The sequence below is a fragment of the Torulaspora globosa genome, chromosome 1 (assembly GCF_014133895.1).
Source record: "Torulaspora globosa chromosome 1, complete sequence".
NCBI classification, from domain to species: domain Eukaryota; kingdom Fungi; phylum Ascomycota; class Saccharomycetes; order Saccharomycetales; family Saccharomycetaceae; genus Torulaspora; species Torulaspora globosa.
The window spans coordinates 241,849-259,698 of NC_050727.1; the positions used below are offsets into that span (position 1 = coordinate 241,849).

Sequence of the window (17,850 nt, forward strand, 5' to 3'; positions counted from 1 at the left end):
CAGCAAACTATTTTTTATATGATGGTTTAATTACAGGATTGGCGTATCTTAGTACTCTGCGCGTCAACCTTCGTCTCTTGAACATATCGTCAACTAGAAATTCGCCATCGGTAGTATACTGAAGACCACGCTCATTTGCCCATTTTTTTACGTTCCAGTCCACGTCCCAGGCTGAATTTTCGTCAAAAACCCATGTTGAGGGTGCATAAACATCATTTAAATTATCCACACCAGGCGGGGGCTGCTGTAGCTTCCTGTACTTATCAAGGGGATCGAACACTTGATTTGAGTATTTATAAAAGTCCCAATGACGAGGAGTTATTCCTTGTTTGTAAATTTCATATATTTCCACTAATTTGACCTCCGGTGGCTCATCAAGTATCAATTGTAACCCTTCCTTCTTCGGCTTTACTTCCGTCGTTTTAGTACCTTTGGTTTTGAAGGCTTCAAGCTTCTTCTTCACCTTTGGATGTGATTTAATCATAGCGTACCATAACCATGCACTGAGCACAAAGCTCCAGTTCACAAATTTCGAAACTGCTCCAAGAAAGCAGAACCAAAAGATGTATTTCAAAAATACAACGGTTGAATGCCGTTCATCTTTAAAACCTGCAGTACCGTACAGAAATCTTTCGAGTGAGTTTGACATCTGAACTGTTGCTGTGGAAGCAGTTTGAAAGTCACGTAAATTCGAGACAAACTCTACCCGGTTGCTAAGAGGATCTTCCAGCGCTGGAGAGCCCGATTCGGCTGCTTCCCCATTGTATGAATATTTGTGAATGCTTGCTGATCCCGAAGTTCTCCTTGCCCCACTGTCAGCAATTTCCTCAATCAGTGATCTTCCATAAACTCTTCGTACTGGGTAAAGTGCTCTCCGCAAAGGGTGCCTACGAATGTAACCGGGTACCATAAGTCCAAATGCAATATAGAGCAGTGGCATCGTAATCAAATACATGGGATTGTAACATATCATTGTGCAAAGAATTAACATCGTCACCGTTCCAGACGGGTTCCTCCACGTTAACAGACGCACGATAGAATCTTGTAACTCAAATACAATGGGCATTTTTGGCGTCAATTTTTTCAGATTACTGCTAAGTACAGTAGCAGAGACCGTCTGGGCCTTCCTCCTCTCTTCTTCTGATAGTTCTCCAAAATGCTCCCTCTCTGGCAGCTTGTCCGGAATCATTCTGGCAATAAGCTTCTCTACGAAGAGATCCACGAAGTGCTCTCTTGTCTTGTTTTCGATTTTAACTGCAGTTTTCTCAACGCTCTCCATCGTAGTGGAACCTTCATCGGTATTGGTTTCCTGTTTGAAGTTCTCATCCTTCCAAAAGTCATCGGAGCTTTCAGTTGCTATACTCGACATTGACCATCCGTTCTTTTCGGCTTTCAGTCGCTCTACTGATGCGTTGAATAGGGAACTCGCTATGCCGTGAACCACGTCCATATTTGGTATCTTTTTAGTACTAGAGTCAACTCCGGTTCCATGTGCTAACGCCGCAGTTGTATCAGCAACCAGCAGAGAGTCCAACACCTTATCATACTTATTCGAAAAGTATGCCTTCACCATATCACGCTTCCGTGATGGGCTACTCATTGCGTAGAGTACTGTATAGAGACCTTCAGGGATATTTCAACTGCCATGTATCCTTTAAGTTCGTTCTTGGTTAAGTAACTGTACGCCGGGCGATGAGCAGATCAGACCTTATATATAGTGAAAAATTGATATTAACAAAAGATGGAAAACCATTACAATTTACAGCCTATTCATCTAATTATCTTGTTATGACCGCCTTCTATTCCTTCGACAAACTCCATTATGTCAGATCCAAGAAGACCGTCTTCCTGGGCATCGCTAATAATCTCTTCCTTGTCGTTCCATAGGTCATAGAACCGAATAGTCTCGTCATTGGTTGCAACGCAGATAGAGGTGATATTCGGTGAGGGGACTGCGCTGAGAACGCGTAACGGGGTGGGCGAACGAACTTGCTTCAATGCGTTCAACTTGGGAAAGGAGTAGAGAGTTATCAAGACAGGATCATCCAGATCACCAAACCCGAATGTGGCCACAATTTGCTTGTATCTTGTCGACCATATCAAGGATGTGACTTGTCCACAAGCCTGTATTTGATCCAAAAGCGTACCAGTGGTGGTATGCCAGAATTTTATAGTCCTGTCCTTGCTGCCGCCGCCGGTCGCTAGTAAAGACTTGGACCAGGGACAAAACGCCACGGCCTTGACGGCAGCATTATGTGGCAGGATAAATTGAAGTTTTGGCTCTTGCAACGAAGAGATATCCCACAAAGTGCATGAATTGTCGTTGCCTCCGATCGCAAGCAGACTGTTGTCGTCATTCAGAGATAGCCCTTTAGTGTTATGACAGTTAGTATTCGGCCCAACTTTGGCGCCAGGGTATTCGACAAAAACGTACCGCAAACCTGTTGAGACTGTGCCTGGAACCTGGAAATGAATTGTAACTTAAAATTTTGGTATTCCTCGGCATAATCTAAAAGCTGTGTTGCCTGACCTCTGCGACTTTCAGATTCATTTTGACCGGCAAAGTTAGTATCTAGAAGTCGCAGTGTTTCCTTAACTGCAAGATAGCTAACATCTCCACACTCTTCTCCTACCAATAAATTGGTTCCCTTGCCTCTGTGAAGCCATTGCACGCAGCTAATCCCTCTGAGTGTCGTCGACTGATATTCGCAGAGAGGTTTCAGCGCTTCTCCTTCGAGCCGGCGTCGTTTCAAGCATACGTCTTGATCAAATAACAAAACTCGGCCCTGTTTAGTACCAACGACGAAGAGTGCGTTCTGAGGGCAGAATGATACGCATGTAACGATGTCATGCTTGCGATTCAGGTAGTCGTGACTTAGCACCGGCACTGCACCATGCTTGTCGGACCACATGTACACTGAGCATCCCAGGCCCACCATGATGTTGTCTGTGCTCTTCGACCAAGAGATCAAATTCGAGTAGAAGTCATTCCTCAGACAAGGAGCATCTAGAACGCGGTAGGGAATGTGTGATTTAAGCCGCTTGGCAGGCCGCTTGGCACCCTCGTCCGAGACAAATGACCGGCTTTGGCTCATCCCTGAGAACGCGGTGGTCGCTAGATGCGCCATAGCCTTGCTCGGCGGCAAAGCTGTAGTCAACGGATCCACTGTAAGATAGTGGTGGTGCTGGGCTACAGATCCGTGAACGCTCTGCAGCTTGGAAGAACCCCCGCTATGATCGTTACGACTCTTTGAAACGCAACCTGCAAACTGGAACACTCTCTGAGGAGACTGAAACCCCAATGAATCGGCGATGTACTCTCGATGACGTTTTTGCTCAAATGACAAGTTCGGAGTCTCCGTTCCGACCGTTGTAGTGGAAACGACTCCCGAGACAGAGGGCTCGGTGACCGACGTGGAATCGCCAATCCTTTCTCTGCCCGTGATCGCTTCGTAATGTCCAGTACTTCGCAAATCGTTGAAGAAACCGGGGCTCGACAGCCTCTCAGGAGACGGAGATCGCTCCATCAGCTCCGGATCCCTAACATCAAACTTTTTAAGCGATGGAGACGCCCTGTACGCCTTTTTCGAGGCAACCTGTGGTATATACCGGTCCAACCCCTTGCCGCCGACAGCAGCACCCGCCGTCAGTCTTGTCCTTCTCGGGTAGCAACCAGACTTTCTCCGTTCATGAACTTCATCCTGGGCCGTGCTAGGTCTCTTGCGATCACTTGGATACATAAAAGAGGTTCACTGGCGTATGATTCTTTAGTTATCTTGAAGCTGTTCTGTATGTTTCTTGTTGGTTTTCTGTTGATAGCGAACGGTAGTGAGCGTCAGTAAATACTGACACAGACGAATCAAAATCAAAAATATAAAAGAGCGATATTCCACAGCAAAGCAGCTCGATTTCTAGCAAACGTTTGGCCGTTGTGACCAGTTACGCTCCGGTTCCAGCGGTTTCTTGTGAAGTACAGAACCGGAAGGTGCACTTGAATAGCGGAAGGTTTGTGGATAACCTGGCGGCGCCAGAAAATCCAAAATAATAAATAAAATAAAAAATAAAACAAAAAAAAAAAAGAAGGACTAGGAGGGAATGCTCCTGGCGGCTGAAGTAGGCCCGAATAGTTCAGAATTTTGTCGACCGTTTCAGCGGGCTTTGATCGATGCAAGTCCTTCGAGCGACGAATTTGGATTTAATCGGCTGAAATTAATTCTACTGAATGCAGAGAGACATCTACCGACTGCCCAAGCGCACTGGTAGCCGGTCCGAGGCTCGCGGGTCCCGTTGATCAATTCTATGCGGTGTGTCGCGGTGCACGTGACCGGAGTATACGCGTATTTAACGTATACCTAGCTGATGAGGGACTCTAAACGGTGTATATCACATAGCAGGGTCGTCGATGAACGTCAGAAAGGCCATCGTGGAGGGTTCCACGGAGAGGCCAGCCAGGTTTTTGCAGGTGGCTTTCAACCAGGACGATTCGTGCTTCAGCGGGGCGACGGAAGATGGGTTTGTTATCTACAACACTGATCCCCTGGCTTGCAAGCTGCTGAGAAGGTTTCAGCCGGCGGAAGAGGGCAGGATGAGTGGTGCCGGTACGGGGATTGGCTACACAAGAATGCTTTATCGCACAAATTACACAGCGTTGGTCGGTGGGGGCAAGAGGCCACGGTACCCTCTGAACAAACTGGTTATCTGGGAGGATCTGCAACAGCGGGAAAGTGTGGTCTTGAAGTTCATGTCACCGATAAAGCAGGTATTTCTGTCAAGGGTGCATATAATAGTGGTGCTGGAGTCGTCAGTGGAAGTTTTCCAATTCCAAAGCGCGCCCAAGAGGATATGTCCATCTCTGGATATATATCCACACGGCACTGTTGACTTTGTGGTTTCTCAGGCTCGTTATAGAAGAGAGTCGCAGGGATCTACGGGCAACAGTCGTGGGGTTCATAACGGGGCAGCCAGCGAGGTTAGCTCCGCTAACGGCGGTGTGAACGGGATCATAGCGTTCCCATCTGCCAGGAGCGTAGGGCAAGTGCATATTGCTGATCTTTCGCGCTTGAAACATAACGACCAGAATCCTGAAGGTACGCAATTACTGCCCACTTCGATCATCAAGGCACACAAGACGCCCATAAGGTTCCTGCGGCTCAACCACCAGGGAACCATGATTGCGACCTGCTCGGTTCAAGGAACCTTGATCCGTTTGTTCAGCACCCACAATGGATCGCTGATAAAAGAGTTCAGGCGAGGCTCCGATAAAGCAGACATCTACGAAATGGCATTCAGTCCCAAAGGCTCCAAGTTGGCCGTGGTATCAGATAAACAAACCCTTCACATCTTCCAGATCTCTCTCGGGAAGGAAAATAATGGCGGCGATGAACACAGCAGAAACAAGACTCACGCACTCAGGAAATATGTCCCCTCCAGTTGGAAACCGAGGTATTTAGATTCAGTATGGTCGATGTGTAGCGTGCATTTAAGGAATCCCATGCTGAGGGATAGCGACGGGGACGCAAGACTACAAAGGGACAAGTGCAAGATAGGCTGGTGCAAATATGCTGAGAGCGAGAGTGGCAACGATTCCGACGAAGAGGACAGTCTCGTTCTAGTATGGAGAAAGACCGGCATTTGGGAGAAATACGTCATCTTGGAGAGGGAACCGCAGCAGGCTTCCAAGCATGTCTACAGCGCGCAGGAGACGCTGCGGAATGAAGCAAGCACTCCCACACAATGGGAGCTCGTCCGTGAGTCTTGGAGAGAACTCTAAAAGTTCACCTTATTTACCGTTTATTATGTAATCCCTCATATGTTGCACCACTGATGAAGCACATCTATCCCAATGTCTCAACCAAGAGTTTCATGTGTAGCTTATCTTCGAAATGCACGCCATGAAAGTTTCTCTTGAACTTCAGACAGTCACTGGTGTCGTTAAATGCAATGTAGTATAGGGTTGCGCCAGTCGAAACATCCCAATACAGCTTGAAACAGTGCTTGATATCGTAGAACCAAAATCTGTCAATCAAATCGTGCGGCCTCATATCGAAGGGCAAGTTCCACACCAGCGCCGATCTCTCCTCTATCGGCCTGATCCGTTCCTGCAGTGCGTTAAGATCAAACTTGGAACGGTCAAACGGCTCCTTCGTTCTGCTTTTTTCATTGTACAGACCATGCGACTCGAACGCTGCTGTCAGATTCTTCACATACTGTGCGTATACATGCTCACTGCTGTCGCCGGGCGGCAGTGGCACGAATTTGACTCTGATCTTGTTGATTCGGCTCAGTTCGGTAGCGCTCCGGTACCTCGCCAGCGACTGGCTACTGTTGAAGAGCAGCACATAGCAGTCCTTGAATTGAAAGTATCTGGGATCTCTGCATTTGAGCACCTGAAAATCGACGCCGCTGGTCCTAGCTGCGCCAGCAACAGAAAACAGCATTTCTGGCAGTATATTCACAAAATCGGCCTTGTCTAACGACGGATTGTAGCTTTTATATTTCAACGCTGTGGAGCGACTCGCAGGACCCGCCTGCGACAACTCGCCGGCGACGCCCAGCACCTTACCGCTCTTCAGATGACTCAGCACTGCTGAAACTGCTTTCTTCGACGCCATAGCCAGCGCAATCCGTTGATTCCGCTGCCCTCCAGAGGCCCATCTATGGTCCTATACAGGTACTTCCAGCTTATACGATTTTTCATGCGTTACCCGGACCTACTCGCAAAACTATATAAGGAGCGGCGGCCGCGCTCTCCTTCTTCTTTTCCCGCCACTTCCACTCGCAACACAGGGGCAAAAGCAGACGGGAAATCGGCCTCAAGAAGACGGGGCTGCCTTTGGCAGCCCCTGACTTACAACGAACATGGTTCTTGCCTTTTACCAGAGCCATCCGGGGGTCGTTTCCATTACACAGGTCATGCTGCTGCTTTGCCCCGCCAACTTCATTTTTTGGAACCCTCTTTCACTAAGCACTGTTCTGCTGAACAGTGCTCTGTGCAATCTCTTCCCATGCATCGTTGTATCCGAAGCCCGTGAGTACAGGGGCCGGTGTATAGGACGCACCCTGGCTTCAAACCAGAATACCCTCTTGATGGCACGCCAACTGATCGACAGCATGCCCGCCACAGGCCCAGCAGTCGGCAGTTGGTTCTTGAAGTAAACTTTTACGCGTTTTTCGGTTTCCGAATCGAGAACGCGTGTCCAGATTAGGCGTCTGCTGGTGCTGGAAGTAGGCGTAGAGACCTCGAGCACTGTTTAATAGAAGACATCACTGGTCGGTACCACGTTAGATCAGCCATTGGAATCCAATTCAACGTTTCATAGCGGTTGTTTGGTCATGTTGGAGACGAAAGTGATGTCAGCGACTCGAACGTCGCTTGCGGGAACGTACACAGTGGTCAAGAGAGAAGCGCAGTCCTCCGGAAGCTCTACGTCCAGTGGGAAAGTTGCCAAGTGTACTGGCAGTGAGAGCAGTTGCCAGAAACCCTCGAACACGAGCGCCGTCACGGTCGGAGTCGCAGTGGCTATTCCTGTGGGTTGTGTGCTGATACTGTTCGTGGTTATTCTTTGGGTTGTGTATAGAAGAAACAAGAAAGAGGCGCAGGAGGACAATGATCCGGACTTTGAGGGCGATACCGAGTATCTGCCGGCCGCGAAGGGCACCAACGGCTACTCTTTGAGCACGTCGTCGCATTCGGGCGACTCTCAGACACCCAAGGAGTGGGCAGGTGACGAAGAGAGCTACTTCGCTGGAAATTCCGGACGTTATCTAAGAGGTAGTGAAAGTGTGAGGAACAGCCAGGCGAGAAACGTGGACCCTTTCATTCTGCCCGAGGCTAATGACGATTCCTTGAGGGACTTTGCCAGACAACTGCAAAACGATGAGTTCGGTCCGTATCGTATTGCTTCTAACTCCAACTCTAGGGCGACCAGCCAGCTGTCGCTGCCGCTGGAGAAGAATCCGATGAAGGTCTCTTCGAACGTGGGCTCCAATGTCACTAGATATACCTCGGCAGATACAAACCACACGCTAGGCGACGCGACACCTACAGGCGACTCAACGTCGTCTTCCGAGCCACCGCTGAATCAGAGCCCTGTCAAGAGCGTCACCGGTGACGTGACCAGGAAGTATGCCGAAGATCACAGTGGGCTTGAGGCCGAACACTCTAAGTTTGACTCGACTCTGGATAATCAGAATTCTCATACAAGGCCAACAGAAACCTCTCACGATAATTTCAACTTCGAAGCGAGAGAGGTGCTAAATCAGTTAGATGACTCTGCAAGTCCGGGTGAAGCTCGGGACGATGACCGTGTCATTTCACTGTCTGCAAAGGAAGAAGAAGATATCAGGAGAATGAAGAGCGTCTATAAGGTTTACCTAGATAGGAATGGGACCGTGAAACAACGGCCGTTTGATGAAAGTGAACTGCAGGACGACGAGGAAGAACAAGAAGCTATGGCTCAGTCTTCGAACATATCGGAAACTAACGCGGGCACTCAATTAAGAGTCGCCTCAGATTCTCATAGAGTGGCTTCGTCAATTTACTCAGCTCCACCACCGCAATCTTATCCAGCGCAAGAGACTCAACTCAATCCTGAGAATTATTACACGGATCACAGTCCGACATCGCAACAATATTCCAATCAGCCACAGAATGTGGCTCCTTACGGCTATGCGCAGTCTTATGAACAGCAACAACAGTATCCACCACAGCATTATCCTATGCAATTTTCGCAGCAACACCAATATGCACATCCTCAAACCTTGGAAACTATCGGCGAGCTGCCAACTCCGACGAATCTGCCATTCTCCACATCATCTCACTCGCTCACGTCGTTCAGACAGAAATCTAAGCAACCACAGATAGCTCAACTGCAGACTGCCAGAATCAACGGTACTGCCGTAAATCCGATGGACCACCCAGAAATGTTTTACGCTCAAGGTAATGATTCCTACACCTCCTACCAAACGGCGAACGGTTCTGTGGTTAGTCAACCAGCCGCGCCATACCAACTGAGACAAAGTGTCGTCATGACAAATCCTTCGGATCTCACAGCAGCTCCGAGATTCCGACCTGCTGGCTCCATCAGGACCGCTAGTGCTGCCAACACGCGCAATAACACTATAACGAGCAGAATGAACCCATACTATCAGCAGCAACAGGCGTACAATTTGCGCGTCAGTGGCCTGCTCAACGAAGCGGACGTCACGCAACCGCCAAGTGTCGGCCAGATCCTACCGCATTCTGGATCTAACGAGGACCTAAGAAGACAGATAGGCGGATCTCACAACTACAACGTGGTTTGAGAGCCTGAGGGCCAACGGGCGTACTGGGAGTCTTGTAATTTAAAGAAAGCATCTGATTGTATACTATATCGACATACGTACTGAAAGCAACTGTGCCAAACTAAGAGAAATCGAAATCATCGATCTGGTTTCTGTATTTCAGCACTGTCTTCCGAATCTTCGAGTTATCCGTCCAAGTAACATAGTCCTCCATGTTTCTGGTCACCAGATAAGCCGGATCGCTTATCAAGTTGGGCCCAACACGGACGTGTCCCTGCTCGATGAACTTCACGGCGTCTTTTATCGTCTCCGCCATCTTCAACCTGTGCATAACCACGGGGAGCCTCCTTCTGCAAAGAGCGCTCACGGTGACTCTATTCTCCAAGTCTGAGATCTTTGACTTCGTCGCCAGTATTCCCATCGCATACAGCTTCTCCAGCAGCAATTGCTCGTGCTTCAGCCGGAACGGATCCGCAGGCGGCAGCAACGACAGCTTGTGAGCCAGCCGCCGTATATCACCGCATATCTTGTTATATTTGTGGTAATCCTCTCTATTCTGGATGTGGTACGTTCTCATCACCTGCGTGTCCCGGTGGCCTTGGTCTTGCTTCCAATCGAAGAAGTCGACCTTTTTCAGCAGTTTCTGCTCATGGTGCTTCAACTTCCTAACCATCCTAGCGATTGCAACCCTCCAGACCTCTTCCTGGGCCTCTAATCCACCTTACTCGAGTGGTTTATAAAGGCGATGAGCTGCTCATTACTGGTGATTTCTAAGTTGAAAAATGTCGTCACTATCGACGACGGCTTAACTGACTCGACTTTTCAATATAAGAAGGAATGGTTAACTACACTTCGAATTGGCGTCTTTGAGCAGCTGTCGAGAGGTCGTTGTGTGGTCTGCGGAGTGTGAGCTGGCATGTCGTTCATTCTAAAACGATCTTTCTCTTTGAGCGGCGCCTTGCGGTCGCATATTGGGAGCACTGCGATCTACCTGACGCCGCAGACGAAGGTGTGTGTGACACCGCTGGCAGTGCCCAGGATAATCAGGAAGGGCCGCAAGTCGATGAAGCTGACGCAGCTGGCAACCGTGGAGGGTCCCAGGGGCAGGATCGAGATGGAGATCCCGGATTTTGTGAGCGTGAAGCTGGAGGACAACAACGCCAAGCTCACCGTGTGTGTGGCGAGCCCGGAGCAGAAAATGCAGCGGTCGATGTGGGGCACCGTGAGGTCCCACTTGAACAACCACGTCAGCGGCGTCAACGAGGGCCATCTGGCGTCGCTGCGGTTCGTCGGGACCGGCTACCGGGCCCAACTCGAGCGCAACAACACGTTCGTGAACGTGAAAGTCGGCGCCTCCGTCACGCAGGGACTCACCGTACCGGACGGCATCGCCGTCAAGTCGCCGTCCCCGACCTCGCTGCTGGTCGAGGGCTGCAACAAGCAGCAGGTGCTGCTTTTCGCAGCAAACCTGCGCAAGTTCCACCCTCCAGAGCCCTACAAGGGCAAGGGAATCTATGTGAATAACGAGACCATCAAGCTGAAGGACAAGAAGATCAAATGAGCCCGCTCACGACTTGTAAATAGGCTTTATATACTATAATATGTGCGGCACGTGACCTGAAATTCGGTATATAGTGAAGATTTTGGCCATAGTAGTGTAGGTTGCTTAAGAACAGTCGCTGAAGGCTCTGGGACTGGGTTATTAGCTTCAAGATGGTCAAATCTGTGTGGCCCAATGTACGTGGAGTGAGGTTTTTGGGAAACAGTTCTACAAGACCGTCGCTGGTCGCTCCAAGTGTGGTTTCCACGGTGCCATTGCAGGCAGGAAAGATCAACCATTGTGCCGAACAGGCACAGCTTAGAAGATGGCTGCCGGTTCGGTGTGGTGCTCTCTGTAAGAAGGAGGGCATGATGCCGTTTTTTGACGAGACTACCGGCAAGAGAGTCGCTGCTACTGTGCTCTCTTTGAACAACGTTGAAGTGATGATGCACCGTACAGTTGAGAAAAACGGGTACACGGCGTGCCAGGTGGGATACGGGCTCAAACATCCGTCCAAGGTCAGCAGACAGCTGCTGGGGCATTTTGCGTCGAAATTTGTGAACCCGAAGGAGAAGGTTGCAGAGTTCCGGGTCAAGAACGAGTCTGGGTTACTTCCGTTGGGTACGCTGATAAAGCCGTCGTTCTTCAAAAGCGGACAGTTTGTTGACTTGAGATCGATTAGCAAGGGCAAGGGATTTGCCGGTGTGATGAAGCGACACAACTTCAAGGGATTGAAGGCATCGCATGGTGTCTCTATAATGCATAGACACGGTGGTTCGTACGGTCAGAACCAGGACCCGGGGCGTATTCTGCCGGGCAAGAAGATGCCGGGCCACATGGGCAGCCAGCAGGTCACCATACAGAACGTTCAAGTACTCAAAGTGGACGATGCGAAGGGAGTCGTGTTGGTGAAAGGATCAGTTGCCGGTCCTAAGGGTGCTTTTGTCAAGATCCAAGATGCTATCAAGAAGCCTCCTACTGAGCTTTGAAACCTGATAGTCAAAAGATTTGTAGATGTTCTCTTTTTACTTGTATATATAGTTATCGCTCACAGAATACAAGCGCTGTTCGCATTGAGAGAAATGAGTATGGCTATGTTATTAAAGCTTGAAGGCCGCTAATCATCGTCGAGCTCGGAAGGCTTCAACAACCCGCCGACTTTAGAAGCTCTCTCCTTTTCAAGTCTGCTTTGTTCGAGCAAAGCTTTCTCCTTCTCTTCTGCAAATAGATAATCGGTCGGATCGCCTCCCACTTCTTTGATCTGTACCAGAAAATCTCTTAAAGTACCATTGAACTTTGAAGGATCTTTGTATTGTTTGAGCAACGCTATCAAGAAATTTGTGACCTGTTCTCTGGCCAAATGTGGAAATGCGTTGCCAAGCATGTTGGCCAGGTATTCATTCAAATATACCTGGTTTGAAGTACCTTCTGGAGCTTCACCCTCAGCGTAAAGAGGTACGCCAATTTTATTATCTTCAACAAGTGAGATAAGCCTCATTAGCAACAGAGACTGCTTCGAGAACCCTGATTTGTGATCAGAATCGGTGAGAACGTAAAACGTCTCACTTACGAATGTGAAGTAGAAATTCTTGAAGAACGCATTAGCGAAAGTTGATCCGTTCAATTTCTCGATGTTCTTAACGAGATCGACGGCGATTTGTAAGCCGTTAACCTCGACCTCACGATTGTTATGTTTGAAAGCCCAGCAGATAGAGTCCACGAACAATTTGAATGCAGCTGCGGGGAGTTCCAACAGAGCATTGAATGACTTTTCATTGATTGCCTTCAACAACTTGTAAAACTCGACACGATGTTCAGGGTATTCGGTGAAATCTTTATTGATCATGTTCAATGTACATTCGAAGACACTTTGCAGAATCAAAATAACACCCTGAGGTATCATATGACCAACCTTGTGCACCACTGTGGTCATGCAGTTCAAAACTTCGGCATCTCTAGCATCTGGGACATTCTTCATATAATCCTCAAGAACAGCATTTAGTAGTGGCTCCACGAGGACTTCGACAACTTCCAGATTCTTTGCCTTTGAAATGTATATTTCAATCAACTTCAAAATCTCTTTCTTTATTGTTCTTAAGCCACGCACCTTGGGTGTCTTGGTAGCAATCAAACCCTCGTTTGCGACTTGAGTGGAAATCATTGAAGAGACAGCTCTGTACAGTTGAAGCATGTTGTAGTATATGTGACCAAGTTGGGAGTAGAAATCTGCCCCCATTGAGGTACAGACTGCAACATTTGTTTTGATAATGTTTGCAATTATTTTCACCGTTTCTGAGTCCAATAGCAAATCAGTATTGGCAGAAGATTGCTCAACTATGGCATCCCAAGCCATGTTGGGCAGCTGCATCAATTCACTCAGCAATCTATCTCTCTCACCAGCATTTCTTTCTTCACTTACGATCAAACCACACGCTCTGTAGAAAGTATGGACCTGTTGCGGCTGCAAATCAGCAGTAGTTTCCTGGATGTCTCTAATGATAGTTTGGATGAATGGCTCGGATTCTCTCGGTTGCTGGATGACGAAGTGATATTTACACTTCTGAACAATTTTTATAAAGGTATCACAAGCCATGTCCTGCACACCTTCGTGTGTCTCATGCATAAACTCGAACAACTTCAACACAACAGTTCTTAGGAAGTTCCAGTGTGCTTTCAAGAAACGAGGATATTGGCCCACAACATACATGATGTTCGACGCCACAACGGCTTTGTTGTCCTTACCTCTCTTTTTCTCGGTTAGTGCCAATAGATCCTTTATCACAGTAACGACGAATCTTTTCTCTGTCTCTTCACTCATCGTACCAGAGATAGAACCAATGGCCCAGCAGAGCGTGTTGATATTATGCCATGACCATTCTGAGCCATCTATTTGTCTTGCTAGTTTACTGATCATGATCTCCTCCGTATCTATAACATCCAAATGGGTTAAGTAAACAAGAACCTCCCTTTCAGACTTGTAAAGCTGAATGGTATCTGATTCCTTGACAAATTCTCTCACTATTTCACCTTCGTCATTTTCCACAATCAGCACTTCTTCGGGTCTGACCATATTCTCAATGATAACCCACCTTAATTGAGAGCAGATTTCATCGTAAATATGTTTTTTCAATGGAAACCTTCTCAAAAACTCTGGATTTAGAGCTCCACTGTTACTTGTAATGGACTGAGATCCCATAGATAGCTGCATCAAGGGATTCATTTCATTGTGTGGCAGCTGTTGCACCTCTAAAAACAAAGCGGCCACCAAATTATGCCAGTAATCCAATGTCGTTTTGAAAAGTTCCCTTTCGTCTATTTTAGACAGTTGGATCAAGTATTGATGAGCATTCAAAAGCAGCTCCCGCAGATTACCGTCAGCTCCAGACAATTCTTCCAGGAGAGATCTGTGACGTGCCAGGTAAGTTGTCAAAAACATTGCAAAATCCTGCAGAAAAGATTGATCCATACCGGTGGCCGTGGCGTAGGTAGCTTTTAAATCCGCTGTCACAGGAATTACATTACCTGCAATTTGTTGTAAACTGTTTTGAAAGAAAAGAACTGTCTGGGTCTTGATGCGAGAATTATCTTGTGGTATTTCGAGGTTTGATACTTCAGTCAAACATTTCAAAGTGACAGCTCTTGTTTCGGCTGACATCAAAAATTTGGTGCTTAGCAGTTCTAAAATGTTGCTCTCGTAAATGTAGCGGTATGGAATCCAGTGCAGATATCTCAAAAGAGACTCCAAAGCAGCTACAATCAAAGACGTCGAAGACCCCTGTTCAAGGACCTGGTAACAAAGCTTGAAAATTTGTTCAAATTCCTTGGACATTGAAGTCTTTAGATGCAGTGATTTTGCCTGCGTCATTTGTTCCGCGGAGAAATCAAACACTTCTTCAGACAATAGCTTCAGGATAATCATGTTATTTTCACACACGTTGACAGAAGAGTTCGAGCTTCCGATCAACTCGGGGATAAAATCTGGCCAATTCTGAGGCCATTCCTGCTTCAAGATCTGGACCAAAGTCAAATCCGCCTTGTTGATAAGGTTTTTCTGCGAATGAAATAACGCATCACCTTGACACATCACTATGATCATCCCGACCACGAAGTTTCTGATGCCGACCCGTTGCTCCTCGGGCAAGAGCTTCCATTTCGTAGTGATTAGTTTATCCAAAATGGTCAATCCAATAAACTTGGTCTGCGCATTGTTCGAAAACTGCAATATCTTGTCAGCACGTTGCCATGCATCTGGATGCTCTTGAAATTTGGTCAAAATGTCCTGTGCTTGTTTTTGCTGCGCTCCCGATCCTTTGTAAAAGGTGTCTACCACCTCGTCGAGCGTTGTGATATTCAGATCACTAGAGAAATCTAAAATTGACTCCATCGGTTCAATGTAAAATACCTTTTACTCTGTACACTTTTCAACCCCAAGTTTGTTTTCTTTCAGACTATGTAGGGACAATGCGGTCCCTGAGTTCAATTGCTACAATATCACAAAGCTTGAAATAGAATGTGAGCTTTCCAACGGATACGCAGACTGCTCTCAACTACCGAACTAGCTCTGTCCCTGCCCGGTGCTTCATCCGATCAGCACAACAGGGACATCTCACCTTGAAAGCTTTTGACATTCTAGTCCGGGTAATCTTTTCATCATTTACCGCTCAAAGAACCATAAAAACAAACATTCTTGAGCGAAATAGAGCATCAAAGAACAATCCCCAGCTATTTCTATTCCTAATCTCACTTGAACGATGGGATAGTTGGGGCAGTAGTTCATTTCTGTATATCTTTTTTTTAAAGTCTTTTTTTCGAAATACAAGCGCAAGTGGTTTAGTGGTAAAATCCAACGTTGCCATCGTTGGGCCCCCGGTTCGATTCCGGGCTTGCGCAGTTTTTCACAAATTCGTTATCAATTTATCTTTTTTTGCCAAGCGCCAAGCTTTTTAATCTGCAAAAGCAACGTTTCCCGCCGAAACTCCACGGCTGCAGTGATTGTCGATTAGACAGCGCAAGCAAGTCCCGCTGGCGGTAGATTGAACTGTTCAACACTCGGAAGCAGGATAAGATAACACTGCTTTGCTTGATTATCATGTTGACTTATCTGCCTATGTAAGCTCAATGCTCCGATCAAGCTTCTTGTATGGTGTAAATTTCAATACATATATATGTGATTGTTTGCTGGCTCGTAGATCGATCGGTAGTCCTGTCGTAGACTGGCAAGCCAAGATGGGTGACGACGGCAAGTCTGTAACGGTTAAAACGCCTCGGGTTTCGATCGCCGAAGGCTCTGCCTATGAGATGGGCAATATAGCATCGAATATTCGCTATGTGCAGTCAAAGACAGGCGCTGGCGAAGTCAATTACATCAATTCTGCAACATCGGTCAATGATAATCAGCTGTTGGCTGAGATTGGTTATAAACAAGAGCTGAAGCGTCAGTTTTCGACACTGCAAGTGTTCGGTGTTGCGTTTTCGATTATGGGGCTGCTGCCCTCGATAGCGTCTGTTATGGGAGGTGGTCTCGCCGGGGGACCTGCCACGCTGGTTTGGGGTTGGTTCGTTGCGGCTCTTTTCATTCTTATGGTGGCGATCACGATGGCTGAGAACGCCAGCGCCATTCCAACGGCTGGCGGATTGTACTACTGGACATATTACTATGCACCCAAAGGCTACAAGGAAGTCATCTCATTCGTGATTGGGTGTTCCAACTCTTTGGCCCTCGCGGCTGGCGTTTGCTCCATCTCGTACGGGTTTGCCCTGGAGGTACTTGCCGCAGTGGTTATTTCTAGAGATGGGGACTTTGAAGTCACCAACGGCAAGGCTTACGGGATTTTTGCGGCCGCAGTTGTTGCCATGTGTTTACTGACCTGTATGGCGTCTTCCGTGGTGGCACGTCTTCAAATTGTGAGCATTGTATCAAACGTTTTCATCATGATCCTGCTGTTTATAGCGTTACCTATTGGTACAAAGATCAACCGAGGTGGATTCAACGATGGTAACTTCATTTTTGGTAACTATCACAATTTCAGCGATTGGAACAACGGCTGGCAGTTCTGCTTGGCAGGGTTTATGCCGGCTGTCTGGACGATCGGTTCATTTGACTCCTGCGTACATCAATCGGAAGAAGCGAAGGATGCCAAGAAATCAGTTCCGATTGGTATTATTGCGTCAGTTCTAGTCTGCTGGATTCTGGGTTGGCTGCTTATCATTTGCATTATGGCTTGCATGAATCCAGACGTTGAGACGGTGTTAGGCACCGATTTTGAGATTGTCCTTGCGCAAATTATCTTCGATTCGTTAGGAAAGAAGTGGGCCGTTGCGTTTATGGCATTGATTGCATTTTGTCAATTCTTGATGGGAGCCTCTATTGTTACTGCCATCTCAAGGCAGGTTTGGGCATTTGCTCGTGATGATGGTTTGCCCTTTTCAAAGTACATTAAGATTGTCAACAAAAGGTATTCAGTTCCATTCGTAGCCATTATTGCCGCTTGTGCTGCTTCATTGGCTTTGGGTCTACTCTGCTTGGATGGTCCTGCAGCAGCAGCATTGTTTAGTTTAGCTGTTGCAGGTAATAATTTGGCCTGGTCAACACCCACCTTTCTCAGATTGACGTTTGGTAGGGACTTATTTAGACCAGGACCTTTTTACTTGGGTAGCTTCTGGTCACCCATTGTCGCTTGGTTCGGTGTGATATATCAAGCTTTCATCATCATTCTGGTCATGTTCCCATCTCAACAACATGGTTTAACAGACAAAACCATGAATTATGCTTGTGTCATCGGCCCAGGTATCTGGATTCTGTCCTGGATTTATTATGTCACTTACAGAAGGAAGTATTTCCATGGTCCGAAATCCAATATTTCAGATGAAGACTATAATGACGCTGTAGGTGAGGATCTGATCGAGGAGATATTGTCACGAAAGGATGTGTGATTCCAATAAGAGTGTATAAGATGTATTCAGGCAAAAATTGGGATACAGATGGTCGATGGCAGGTGCTCTATAAAATAAAGCTTGGATTCTCAAGC

The 17,850-nt window shown here is 47.4% G+C and overlaps 10 protein-coding genes and 1 non-coding gene across 11 annotated transcripts; 6 read left to right on the top strand and 5 right to left on the bottom strand.

Moving 5' to 3' along the window:
• Positions 1-7: 7 nt before the first annotated feature.
• On the bottom strand, positions 8-1,600 carry PEX28 (Pex28p; the record flags this gene model as incomplete). Its single annotated transcript, XM_037281089.1, has 1 exon — positions 8-1,600. The coding sequence occupies one exon, from the start codon at positions 1,598-1,600 to the stop codon at positions 8-10; it is 1,593 nt and encodes a 530-aa protein (XP_037136984.1).
• Positions 1,601-2,357: 757 nt separating this feature from the next.
• Positions 2,358-3,740, bottom strand: AMA1 (Ama1p; the record flags this gene model as incomplete). Its single annotated transcript, XM_037281090.1, has 1 exon — positions 2,358-3,740. One exon carries the CDS (start codon positions 3,738-3,740, stop codon positions 2,358-2,360), a length of 1,383 nt encoding a protein of 460 aa, XP_037136985.1.
• A 662-nt stretch (positions 3,741-4,402) lies between these two features.
• On the top strand, positions 4,403-5,770 carry HSV2 (phosphatidylinositol-3,5-bisphosphate binding protein HSV2; the record flags this gene model as incomplete). The annotated part of the gene is made up of 1 exon (XM_037281091.1): positions 4,403-5,770. One exon carries the CDS (start codon positions 4,403-4,405, stop codon positions 5,768-5,770), a length of 1,368 nt encoding a protein of 455 aa, XP_037136986.1.
• Positions 5,771-5,834: 64 nt separating this feature from the next.
• Positions 5,835-6,611, bottom strand: PET54 (Pet54p; the record flags this gene model as incomplete). The annotated part of the gene is made up of 1 exon (XM_037281092.1): positions 5,835-6,611. The coding sequence occupies one exon, from the start codon at positions 6,609-6,611 to the stop codon at positions 5,835-5,837; it is 777 nt and encodes a 258-aa protein (XP_037136987.1).
• A 721-nt stretch (positions 6,612-7,332) lies between these two features.
• Positions 7,333-9,303, top strand: HG536_0A01300 (uncharacterized protein; the record flags this gene model as incomplete). The annotated part of the gene is made up of 1 exon (XM_037281093.1): positions 7,333-9,303. The coding sequence occupies one exon, from the start codon at positions 7,333-7,335 to the stop codon at positions 9,301-9,303; it is 1,971 nt and encodes a 656-aa protein (XP_037136988.1).
• A 100-nt stretch (positions 9,304-9,403) lies between these two features.
• On the bottom strand, positions 9,404-9,955 carry IMP3 (snoRNA-binding rRNA-processing protein IMP3; the record flags this gene model as incomplete). The annotated part of the gene is made up of 1 exon (XM_037281094.1): positions 9,404-9,955. The coding sequence occupies one exon, from the start codon at positions 9,953-9,955 to the stop codon at positions 9,404-9,406; it is 552 nt and encodes a 183-aa protein (XP_037136989.1).
• Positions 9,956-10,198: 243 nt separating this feature from the next.
• Positions 10,199-10,843, top strand: MRPL6 (mitochondrial 54S ribosomal protein uL6m; the record flags this gene model as incomplete). The annotated part of the gene is made up of 1 exon (XM_037281095.1): positions 10,199-10,843. The coding sequence occupies one exon, from the start codon at positions 10,199-10,201 to the stop codon at positions 10,841-10,843; it is 645 nt and encodes a 214-aa protein (XP_037136990.1).
• A 152-nt stretch (positions 10,844-10,995) lies between these two features.
• On the top strand, positions 10,996-11,811 carry MRPL9 (mitochondrial 54S ribosomal protein uL3m; the record flags this gene model as incomplete). The annotated part of the gene is made up of 1 exon (XM_037281096.1): positions 10,996-11,811. One exon carries the CDS (start codon positions 10,996-10,998, stop codon positions 11,809-11,811), a length of 816 nt encoding a protein of 271 aa, XP_037136991.1.
• A 128-nt stretch (positions 11,812-11,939) lies between these two features.
• On the bottom strand, positions 11,940-15,206 carry CRM1 (exportin CRM1; the record flags this gene model as incomplete). The annotated part of the gene is made up of 1 exon (XM_037281097.1): positions 11,940-15,206. One exon carries the CDS (start codon positions 15,204-15,206, stop codon positions 11,940-11,942), a length of 3,267 nt encoding a protein of 1,088 aa, XP_037136992.1.
• Positions 15,207-15,641: 435 nt separating this feature from the next.
• Positions 15,642-15,712, top strand: HG536_0Atrna1G. Its single transcript has one exon. It is a non-coding gene; the product is annotated as a tRNA-Gly (tRNA).
• A 228-nt stretch (positions 15,713-15,940) lies between these two features.
• UGA4 (Uga4p) lies at positions 15,941-17,755 on the top strand (the record flags this gene model as incomplete). Its single annotated transcript, XM_037281098.1, has 1 exon — positions 15,941-17,755. The coding sequence occupies one exon, from the start codon at positions 15,941-15,943 to the stop codon at positions 17,753-17,755; it is 1,815 nt and encodes a 604-aa protein (XP_037136993.1).
• Positions 17,756-17,850: the final 95 nt, after the last annotated feature.